This window comes from Triturus cristatus, chromosome 2_1 (assembly GCF_964204655.1).
Source record: "Triturus cristatus chromosome 2_1, aTriCri1.1, whole genome shotgun sequence".
Classification (NCBI taxonomy): Eukaryota; Metazoa; Chordata; class Amphibia; order Caudata; family Salamandridae; genus Triturus; species Triturus cristatus.
In genome coordinates, this window is record NC_140581.1 from 230,295,098 (window position 1) to 230,307,524 (window position 12,427).

General features: G+C 43.5%; 1 protein-coding gene across 4 annotated transcripts in view; it reads left to right on the top strand.

Annotated features, from left to right (window-relative positions):
- Positions 1-12,427, top strand: part of MALT1 (MALT1 paracaspase) — a 597,152-nt gene that overhangs the window by 547,226 nt on the left and 37,499 nt on the right. For all 4 annotated transcript variants that reach the window (XM_085630418.1, XM_085630393.1, XM_085630403.1 and 1 more), the window contains one exon: positions 7,038-7,163. In XM_085630418.1, the coding sequence (XP_085486544.1) occupies positions 7,038-7,163 (126 nt within the window). The remainder of the gene's footprint in view (positions 1-7,037; positions 7,164-12,427) is intronic.

The following is a 12,427-nucleotide window of genomic DNA, read 5'->3' on the forward strand; positions in this document are numbered from 1 at the left end:
GTCTGGTAATGAGAAATGTGCCACACATGTTGTGTGATCACAAATGTTTATGCATGTCCCCTTCTGCACTGACTTGTCCCTACTTATGCCTTACCCATCTGTTCCATTTTGACCCCTGGTCTCCCCAATCTTGAATTCTAGCTCAGTACAGTTTTTTGGTATGTACTGTTGGTTTTCCCTTATTCTACTTACAAATTGACCTTTAGATAGTATGATTCACATACAAGTTAACACCTAGTGTCTGGTTCCATTCAGGCTTGGATTTGTTGCCTCTGTTCCAGCTCCCTTTCCTTTTTTGAAGAAGGATTTACTGTACCGACACTCTGGAAGGGGTGTTACATGTAGTCCATGAGCGGCATCTCGATATAAAAATTTCTACTGAGCTCAGTGTGCTGATAGGGACATGATATTGGTCCTAATAAGATCATCGCTAACATGATCACTCAATTAAATGTTTTTCTGGTACTGGACAGCTCAAACCATTATAAGCACTGACATGGACTAAGATTAGATATTACCTTATCCCCCACCCTCTATAGAAGGTGGGAATAATATGTGAATGAAATACTGAATGGTGAGTATATTTGCATTACATATGTAACGGTGATATTGCACAAAGTGCTGTATATTGCATTGAATTGTGAAACATGTTTCATGTTAGAAATAATGTTTGTCAGAGGTTTGAGTGAAGGTTGAGTGATAACATCAGGGTTCTAGCTAGGTTTCAGATTGTGCATAACCTGTGAATTGTCTCCTTTTTGATATTTTTGTAGTGTAGCCTCCACCCCCCAATAATTAAAGGAATTTGAAATACATCCAACACTACCAGGAGAGAAGAAAATAATTCATAATTTCCAAAAATGGAATATCAATATTTAAGGTTTAGTATTTATATTGGAGAATTAACCCCAGGTTTTGTAATGAATCTCTTCATTCACCGCAAATAAATGCATGTTCCAGTTGGTTAGTTGTCACTAATGTATCCCTCTACTATAAAAAAGTGACTGCCATAGAAGATTTCTAGGAAGTTATTATTGATCTCATTATCATCAATAAAATATGTTGCTGATATAATATTCCATGATGTTTCTATTTTATTTATAAGTCAGGAATACTTCTAAATCACTTGTATTATGAATAGAATTGTATAACTGTTGGCTGTGACCCATTATAATGTATATTCCTTTTCAATTTTGAATATTTATCAAACCATATTAAAAAATCAATGTTCATTAATGTTTGCACTGTTGTCCGAAGAATGTAGTTAATTGCTTAAGAAAAAATAAATCAAATTAAGTAAAAGTTCCTTCTTAAAAAGGGGGAGCCTTGCTACTTTCTTGCCCAGCGATTATCACCAGACATTAGCTGTGTGTTTGAGACCTAGCAAAGCATCAATGACTCCACTAATTTTGATGAAATTACTTGCTTTCCTCTTGCAGTCAAGAATGTTAAGTACATTTTAAACAAAATTATGTGTTACCTTCCATAATCCAAGATACTAATCAATGTATTTCTAGGTTCCAAGGAAATGTTGAACATCTGCCTTCATTCAATACATAGAAATAAAGTGTAGGAACTCTTTATTCCCTGAGATACAAATTGTTTAATAACTCAAATATGTATTTCAGACAAGTCAACACAACTGTGCCTTTAGCAAAACTGAAGCCCACAAAGAAAGGCTGTTGCATGAAGGTGGTCTTGGAAACTGAAAAGGCTTAGGTTGTGTCCTTCTTCTGAGACTTGACAAACTTTGTGGGAAAGCTTTGTAGATTTCAAAAGTCAAATTGATCTTCCAGCCTAATGTCATATTTGCCAGTATTTTCCCACTAGCGAGACTCCACATTAGCGTGCTACATACAGGTTCATCTGTTAACCCATTTTGGCAATTGAAAGTACAGTACAAAGACTCCTCCATGTGATTTGGGTTATTGACATCTATGCTGAAACAACTTAAAGGTTCCACTTAGTGCTTGGCCTTTAATTTTTAATAAACATTGCCTTTTTAAGGGTACAGGTGCAGGAGTATCATAGTCCTCCTGAGATCCAAGGCCATCATACTGTAATAAGGTCATTTGAAAACAAAACACCCACCAATATTCTTAGGCAGAAAATGAACTTTCTCATAATTAGTTATATTTATATGATTTTCTGGGCACAGTAAGTATAGTAGATAACTAAAATATTCCCCATTATGAATCCTTTGACACGTAGTGCAGCAGGGCCAGTTGGTAATAGATCGCTAATGCGAGACCATGGACGTTGACTCAACTATTGGTGTGCTTCTTTTGTCAAATGTGCGGAAAATGGCATCAAATAAGCACTGCAGACCCTGTCTTGTATCTTATGAATGGATTAAACTTGTGAATCCTCCTGAGGCGCATCCGGGAGTAGCTAGCCAGAGTGAGCACTTTACTGTTTTTAAAATAGCTAAACATTGCATTTTTAGAAATCCTACTTACCCCACCTGATATATGTCTGCTGTGTGAAGCCACCCTCTCTCGCAGTCAAACGAGCGCTGGTGAGGGCGAAATCGCCGATCTTTCTCCGCCGCCATTCCCCGCGCTCGGACCGGGACACGCCCACTCCGAGGCCATGCCCCCCGCAAAGTATTGTTAAAGGCGCGTTGGCTCGTTAGCCTACAGTTAAACTTGTGAATCCTCCTGAGGCGCAGCCGGGAGTAGCTAGCCAGAGTGAGCACTTTACTGTTTTTAAAATAGCTAAACCTTGCATTTTTAGAAATCCTACTTACCCCACCTGATACACGTCTGCTGTGTGAAGCCACCCTCTCTCGCAGTCAAACGAGCGCTGGTGAGGGCGAAATCGCCGATCTTTCTCCGCCGCCATTCCCTACGCTCGGACCGGGACACGCCCACTCCGAGGCCACGCCCCCTGCAAAGTATTGTTAAAGGCGCGTTGGCTCGTTAGCCTACAGTTAAACTTGTGAATCCTCCTGAGGCGCAGCCGGGAGTAGCTAGCCAGAGTGAGCACTTTACTGTTTTTAAAATAGCTAAACCTTGCATTTTTAGAAATCCTACTTACCCCACCTGATACATGTCTGCTGTGTGAAGCCACCCTCTCTCGCAGTCAAACGAGCGCTGGTGAGGGCGAAATCGCCGATCTTTCTCCGCCGCCATTCCCCACGCTCGGACCGGGACACGCCCACTCCGAGGCCACGCCCTCTCCTTCCGCCCCACTTCCTTAACAATGTGCATGAATCGGAAGCGCAGCGGACGAGCGCAGCGGGCACGCCGATTGCGCGCCGAAGGCGCGCTTAAGGCAAGCTCGTCTGCGCTCGTCCGCGATCAGGTCGCGTCCCCCTTCACGATCCATCAGCCATTTCACCGTGACATACACTCGGACTGAGCTGATGTCTCTAAGACCTCCACTCTGCGTGACCTGCCCCTGTCCCGTCTCTGACGCTCAGAGCCAGGCCGTCGCTTGCTCAGTCTGCAATTTCTCCCTTTCTGCCTTAGATCATACTATCAGTACCACGCATGCTCCGAACCTCGCCCCCACACGTGATGCTCAGTCCTTCTTGACCCTTAGAGCTGCGTTGATCAACTGTAGATCATTGAGCAAACATGCCATCGATATTTGGCAGTCCCTCCGGGACAACAAATGGGATCTGCTCTTTCTAACCGAAACCTGGCTGAACGACACCACCAACCCTGCTATTACCCTTGCCTTACCGGAGGGTTACAGTATCATCTGTGCCAACAGGCCCAATGGTTCTCCAGGAGGCGGTATAGCCTTAATTCATAACTCCAAATGGATGGTTACCCTCCCCTCATACGACCAAATTGATTGTATAGAGGGTATGCCTTTCAGTATTTTAACCTCCCCGTCTTCCTCTTGTTCGGGAATTCTTATTTACCGTCCCCCTCACTCCAACACTGTTCACCTACCGGTTCTGGCGGATTATATCATTCAGCTCAGCACACGCTACGCCAACTTCACCGCTCTTGGTGATTTCAACCTCCATGTCGACAACGAATTCTGTCCGCATAGCAATGACTTCATCTCTATGTTAGCGGACTGCAACCTAGCCCAAATAATAACCCTACCCACGCACAAAGCGGGTCACACATTGGATCTGATCTGCTCCAATTTACCCTCTATTCTGGCGACCCCTCCTACCCCGGTTATTTGGTCGGACCATTTCCTCATTCCTTTTGAGATTGGCATTCTCTGCCACATTAGACCCGCTATCATCCCCAAAATATCTGGCAGAAATTGGAGTCGAATCACCCCTGAATCACTCCTGGAATACCTAAAAAACACCCAACCAGGCAAGTCATCTGACCTCGATCTACAGATTGACCACTTGGATGCATGGATCGGTCAGGCCCTTGATGCTCTGGCTCCTCTCAAACCTATCAAAACTCACAGGGCTGTACCTTCAGCACCCTGGTACTCCGACGAGCTCCGACAGAAAAAGACCTCTTGTAAATCCCTGGAACGCCACTGGAGACAGAACTATAACATGGATAGTAAAATCACCTATAAAACAGCCCTCAAAGAATATCGACGAATGATTGAGGAGCATAAACGGGATTATCTGGCCTCCAGAATCAAACTCGCCAGCAATGGCGCTAGGGAGATTTTCAATATAGTTAGATCTTTTACAGACCCTAACGCGTTGACTCGCACTCAACCTGCCTCACAGTCGCTTTGCGATAAACTCTCACAATTTTTCGAGGACAAAATCGAGACCATTTATTCCTCCTTCCCCACCTTCACTACAGAAGGACGGGAAGAGGAACCTACAATTTTCTCGCCATCGCTGCCCACCTTCCTCGAATTTGCAGCTGTCTCTGAGGCAGAGTCCCTGGCTGAACTACTTAAGTGTAAATCAGGCTCCCCAAATGACCCTTGGCCAGCCAAGCAATACAAAAAACTTGCACCTCTACTTAATCCCCACTTGAATCTTATTTGGAATGATTCCCTCAGAACAGGCAGCTTTCCTGCTAAATGGAAACTTGCCTCTCTGGTTCCCATCCTTAAAAAGCCTAATCTGGATCCGGACCTTCCCAGCAACTACAGGCCTATCTCTCTCCTGCCTGCCCCAGCTAAGGTCCTGGAGAAGCTGGTGCACTCCCAGATAGTGAATTACATCGAATCCAATGGGCTCCTCCATGAATCCCAGCATGGCTTCAGGTCGGGCCACAGCACAGAGTCGGCCCTTATTGAAATGGCCGACTCGGTGAGGTGGACGCTTGACCGGGGGTCGAGGGCGGTGTCAGTGCTGCTGGATCTTTCAGCGGCATTTGACACCGTCTCTCACAGGACCCTGCTGGGGAGGCTGGAGGACTTAGGCGTGGGTGGCGCTGTGTTGAAATGGTTCTCATCTTACCTTTCGGACCGCTCACAGCAGGTTTTCACCCCTCCCTACACCTCCCCTCCCCAGACCACTCAAATGGGGAGTCCCACAGGGCTCCTCCCTGAGCCCGCTCCTATTTAATGTTTATTTCACCCCCTTGGCCAAGCTGATCGCCCAGACTGGGATTAAATCCACCTCCTATGCCGATGATATTCAGCTACTCTTCACTTTCAATACCCCTTCCGCCTCTGCTTTCGATCCGCTGAAATCCTGCCTTCGATACATTTCTAATTGGATGGATGCCAACTCCCCCCGACTCAATGCAGGTAAAACGGAGATTTTGTTCTTCAACTCCCCATCCCCCCTGGATCCCAGCCTATGGTGGCCAGTCGATTTAAGCCAAGCCCCCATCCCCAAAGACTCGGTTAGAAACCTAGGAGTGCGTTGGGACAGCCACCTCAGTTTTAACACCCAGGTACAAACTGTAGCAGCCTCCTGCTTCGCAAAGATCAGGACCATTAAACGGCTTATCAATTACTTACCAGCGGACTGCCGTAAGACGGTGATCCAGGCATTGATAACATCCCATCTTGACTACGCCAATGCCCTCTATCTTGGTATCACAGCAGGCCTTTGTCATAAACTTCAGACGGTCCAAAACGCCGCCGCACGGCTGGTGGAGAAAGTCCCCGCTAGACACCATATGTCCCCTCACCTCCGTAAACTGCATTGGCTACCCATTGCCAAAAGATGTGTTTTCAAAGCCATGACGCTGGCCTTTCGAGCGTCTAAAGGCAATGGGTCAGCCCATTTGAAAAACACCTTGCAACCGTATGTCAACTCCAGGACATTACGTTCCAATTCCCTATTCTTCCTGGACACCCCACGATTCAAACGAGCGCGAGCAGGTGGAAAAATCCTTTGAGGTGCGTGCCACTCAGTGTTGGAACAAGCTTCCGCTTGCCTTACGCACCTGCCAAACTGAATCAGCATTCCGTAAATCCCTGAAGAGACATCTCTTTTCTTCTTAAATCAGGCTTGCTATATCCTTTGCTCTCTGTTTTTCTGAGTTTCTAGCGCCGGGACGCCCCGTTGGGGCAGCTGTGCGCTTTACAAAATACACAAAATAAATAAATAAATAAATAAATAAATAAGGCAATCCTATGTTGTCAGACTCTATCTTCAGACACTAAAATTTGTTAACAAATTAATATTTTCACCAAGAGACACTCCTCCAAATGGTACCAGTTTATGTGCTACATCTACATGAAGCCTACGACTGTGTCTATAAATCTTTGTGAGAATGCATTAGATGCTTACAACTACAGTGCCTCTCGAGGCTGTGGTTGTGCCCTTTAGATGTTCATTTATTTTTATATTTTATCATGATGATGTATTTCCACATATCCACCTTGATATGCATAATAATGAGGTGCCCATAATGCATGCATAATAGGAAAAATGCAAGAGCATAATTTCTTGCAATGTGACTCCTGCACTTCTACACCAATGGGTATCGATTTTAGTAGGTCATTTAAAAAAAAAAAAGCATCTTTGATTTTTGTTTTTTGTAGAATGAAATTTGCTAGAACAATGTATGGTATGCCTAACTAACTTTTACAGCCAGAATCTATGATTCTTTTTGTACCTGGAACGAAAAAATAACAAATACTAGGTTCTGCTTATGTTATTGACTTGTATATATTTGTGTTACCAGGACCTTGACGTGGATCCCAAATTGACGAATAAAGGCACTCCTGAGGAAACTGGCAGCTACTTAGTGTCAAAGGACCTCCCTAAGCACTGTTTGTACACACGGCTAAGTTCATTACAGAATCTAAAGGTGCGTATCTTTGCTGACTCATTTACCATGTCCTATACTTGTATTTCTTGTTGTATTACAATAATCCTGTTTAAAATGACCAGGAAAATTACCGAAATGTAGTATATTTAGAGAAACTTTATAACTATGAATGGATTAGGTTGTGGTTAATCAAAACTACCTGCTGATTCTACTTGCTAATTTCAAAATGAAATAATGTGCTTTTATTGTCACTCGTGACATATAGGTGGTGATCTGTATCAAACTTCAGGTCGGTAATAATTTGTATAGCTGGAATTCTGTTTGCTTTTTTAAAACAAAATGGGTATTCCGCATTATTTTGCTCTGCTCAGTGGCTTAACCGGAATGAATGACTTCTTTAGAGTGTGTTAAATAATGTCATTTGCAGGGTAGGCTCCCCGCTAAGGCGGAGGAGCATCGCCCCACTGCTCTCAGTGTCCGGCCAAACAGTCATGCGCACTTAGCATGTTCTGCACCCTGCTTATTGCACAGCCTGGGTGGAGAACATGCACAAGCTCCCAGTGCCTTTCTGGGCACCGAACCACGGCACTCGGATCAATCACGATGCTGCAGTCATGCTGGTGACAGCAGTCTCGTGATTGCCTTAGGGGAGCCTGTGTGCTTCCTGCTCCCGGGACTCTGAGTCAGGAAGAGAAGCGGAGGAGAGATGACGGCGACCATGAAGAGGTACGTGGTTTTTTAAAATACATGTTTTTTTTCAACCCTCACCCCCGACCCCGTTCCCTACCAGCCGCCACTGGTCAGTTGGTTATCTTGTTATTACAGGCCCAAGTTGAAGGTAACGGTACATTATGAGGGTATTGATAATGAGAATAAATATATATGAAGCATCTAAGACATGCACTCCTCCACTGATATGTTCATTAAAATCAGAGTAAAGTTTTTCCTGTCGTTGTCACGAGCTTTGAGAATTATCCACGTCGGCCTCCGCCGTCCTTTGCCTAGAAGTCTCTAGTGACATTTAATAATCATGTTATGTAAAGTTTGGGCCACATCATGTAATATATAAGTAGACAGCGGTCTTAAGGCATGGGTGTTTAATCTATTCTAATATCAGGTTCCCCTGTATACACTTGTCCCATATGATTCAATGTTACTGTACCAGTGTTATACACTCTATATTATTCAGTAATTGTCAGAGCTTCAATTCGTTTTTTCCCCCCAAAGTAGTTGAAAACATTGGTACCTCATAGTTTCAGAGATATTGGTACATCAAACTTTTGCCCAGTACATGATGAAGAGGTAGCCCCAGACATCATCTTTAATGACATGCTGCATAAGAGGATTTTAGTATCAAAGGAGTATGCCAGATGATTGACTCAAAGGAGTAACCCAGAAATCCAGATACATTCTTTTAAAAAGAAGGGATAATTGAGTGGTTGCTATCTAAATTTACCCATATTGAACCTAAATAAGCTCATCATTGTACTTGTACGTACTGCCAGCTTGTTCACTAACCGTTAATTTTGCGTGGCTGTCACCTCTTATCAGTGCAGGTTCCACTGCGTATCCTCTGACTGGAGTACTGGCCAGTCATCATTGCACTGGGTAAGCCTGGGTGAACACTGGAATCACTGAATTGAGGAATGAGTAAATGGAGGGAGGAGATGAGGATTTGCAGTGAAGAACATGTATATCCCTGCTCGCCTCTCCCCTCTCATGCCTTTGTTCTATCAATCCACAGCACCTCACCTGTCTTAGCCTGACCACCTGCAGTAATCCTGGGTGCTGGCACATACTGGCCTTTGGCCAAGGAGGTCGAGAAATGATAGACTGTAGCCTACTATCTGCTGAGTGCTGTTAGACCATGCCATGCTGTACTATGTGGCATTAATGGAAATCTTGAGCCTGTTTTCCTTGAAAAAGAGGCAGCCTAACAATGAACGCATAATTGATTGCATTGGTTTCTGAATTTCTATGTATGTGGTACGTATATACTGCAAAAGGCAGCAACGTACAGAACAGGGACAAAGGCAAAAAGAAAGTCTGTGTGTGATTATAAAGGTAGGATCTGTGAGAACTTTTTATAAATTTGCTTTCCTGTAATTACTCAAATTTTCAGGACAATTGTGTGAAATTACGCATAATTTCGCAGACTAGAGATCCATCATTTCATGCTGAACGTTAGCGTGAAACATGTCCATGTGTTAATTCTTGTCACAATGACACATTTAAATGAAAACACCATGAACAACAGTCTCTTCCATTCTGTTGTTCCGGTTTGTTTGCAGTAGATTTGTACCGCAAGGGAAACATTATTACACAAACTGGCATAAAGGCGTCATTTCTGGTTTCTTCTGTAATGTGCAATAAAGTGAAAATTCCGAAATTACACAAATTACGGCTTTTTAGATGATGCAGCCGCTTTTGAAGATGGTGTGGACCAGCACGGGCAGCTAGTGGAGTTCTATCGTGGGGTCGAAGTGATCATAATTCTTCCGGCCCTTGATTAAGCATGCTGCAGCATGATGAATACCCTTAAGGTGGATGAGTAAAAAGTCGGGGAGGCTGTGGAGCAGGGCATTGCCCACACCCCTATTTGAGATCGTTAGAGCTTCAACGGTAGTTCTAAAGTCGCTTTCTGAGTGTAATGGCTTTCATTTCGTAGACAGAGGTGGTCCAGGCCTTCGTAGTGTTTTGGTGATGTATTCTTTCAGGGGGAGGTTGGTGTCCCGGGCGAATCAGAGTGATTTGGCATTGGGTCAAACTTGGGGTTAAATTCAGATCCACCCATATTCATCCCATTGAGCAAGGTTTGGACAGGTTATTTCTTGTTGTACATGACAAACATAAGAAATTCAGTTTCAGTTAGGTGCTGAACACCCAAGTTTGGGTAAAGTTCAATCAGTGGTTGAAGTGTTGGAAGCCTGGAGTAGAGAAGACCTTTAAATATAGTTGTGTGCCATCAGCGTATAGGGGTATTTTGGTGTCGTAGATGATGGGCCATAAGGTGAAACCCTGGAGATCTCTACAATTGATCAGGATTGTCAGGGACATGTTTGTGCTCAGGTGAACAAACTAGTGTTGACTGAATAGATAGGAGCAGAACCAGTGTAGGACATTTCCTGTGAATCTCATTCAGGGCTTTATGATGTGAGTGGGGTTGTCGGAAGTTTAGAAGGCAGCTAAGAGGTGCAGTAAATCAGGAGGGAGAGCTCATCTTTATCTGTAGTCTTGAGGGCTTAATCTAAGATTTGTAAGGTACCTGTTGTGCTGTGGCGTAATCTAAAGCCTGATTGAAAGTTGTGCAGGAGATAGATGGAGTTGATGTGTTTTTTAAATTGTGCATATACTGCCTTTCCGATTATCTTGCAGATGAAGAGTAGTTGACTGATGGGCCGTAGTTAACAAGGCCATTAGGGTCTAGTATGCGTTTCTTCAACGGTGGAAGTATTTGGCCTGTTTTAGAGCTTCACGGAAAATGCCTTCAACGAGAGAGGTTTTGAAAATGGTGAGAGAGCCTTCTTAGAGAGAGATTTTATGAAGGATGAGGGTAAGACCGGTTCATTGGCGGTGCCTTTGAGGGAATTGAGTATGTTGGTGGGATTTGTGATAGACAGGGCTTTGAAGGATTACCATCCTACGAGAAGAGGCTTTGTCTAAGAAGAAATGGCATTGCACTTGTATTGAAATCTGGGAAAGAAGAGTAAGTGCTTGATTGTAGATATACTATTCAGCTTGAACTTATTTAATGAGTTGTCTGTGTGTTACATGGAGGGACTTCATTAGTGTGAGGTTGGCGTTGGTTCTGTTTATTTCCAGGTTCACTCCTGTATGTGGATAACATATTAGTTTTGATGGACTACCAGGGTGCTGAAGGGTTCGGTTTTCACATTTGTGTTTTAATTGGAGCAGTTTAGTACTTCAAATGGCTTTCTAGAAATGTGTTGAAGTCTATAAGAAATGTATTGTCCTCTGATATAGGGGATGTCAGGGTGAGAGATGATTTTGAGCTTTAGGTTGATGGAAGGGTGTAGCGAAAAGTACCAGAGGCCAAAATATGAGGTGTTAAGTACTGATTTAAGAGACAGCTGAGATTACTTTGATTTTCTTTCTGTGCTAGAAATCTTTGATGAAATGTAGAGGTACACCAACTCTGGTCATTATGAGGGGTTTGAGAACACCGAGTAATAGAGGTCGCTTTTGCCTAACAAGGACGTTTAACTGTACTGCCTAGAAAGAGTTCTGACCTCCACCAACAGTACAAGTAATATTACACAACTGCGGTTATGCCTAGAGCGGGAGATCAACCCATTCCCATATTTCAAAGGGTTGAAAGGATTGTGGCACACTAAGTGGGGTCTTGGCTCATGCAATAATGCTGTGTCCCCATGTTATGACCAGTGAATATCCATGAAAATACAGGATGCTCTTCTGCTGCTGGTCCAAGGTACAGGCACACTAAGTGGGGTCTTGGCTCATGCAATAATGCTGTGTCCCCATGTTGTGACCAGTGAATATCCATGAAAATACAGGATGCTCTTCTGCTGCTGGTCCAAGGTTACCCCCAAACAGAGCAGAGGAGACTGTACAGCTAAGCAAGTCACTTGTACCCAGTGTATAGTCATTCAACCAATCCTCTCGTACTTCCCAATGTTACATATGCCTACATATTGCTCAAGTAGTTAATCTCCTTGAAGGGGCGGGGAGAGTATATTTGGATTGAGCTTGAATGACTCCTGCCTGGTGATCAAGCCTTGATACTTAACTCAGATTTGTTCTAGCGCACAATAAAATCAGCCAGAGCCCGTCAGAATGGACCACCTTTGCTCAGCATCAATAAAGCCTATTTTTTCAAGATCCATTAGCGATCCTGACAACCAAGGAATAGAGGTGAAGAAATAATTGTTCTGCTAAACAGGTTATGTCGTGCCTTTGAAGGCTACTATCTTCAAGTTTTTACATATCTTGTTTCAAAATCTCATCTTTAAAGGAAAAGTATTTTTGAGTTAAACGAGCATTAGCAAAGCAAATAGGTCTTGGCAATAAAAGGCTGAACTATTACTTTGCAATGCTTTTGTATTAGCCACACATACTTGTTTAATAATATTTTTTATCCTGTGCTTCATGACAGTTTCTTACACTTCTAAGTACTGTAAATAAACAACATTACAATTTACGTTTGGGACGCCTGGGTGTTGAGACTGTGGTTTCTGTTCAGCTCCAGTAATTTGCTACACTGGTTTGAATTCATGAAATCCATTAATTCATACCAGTGTAGCAACGTGGCTTTTGACGTCAGG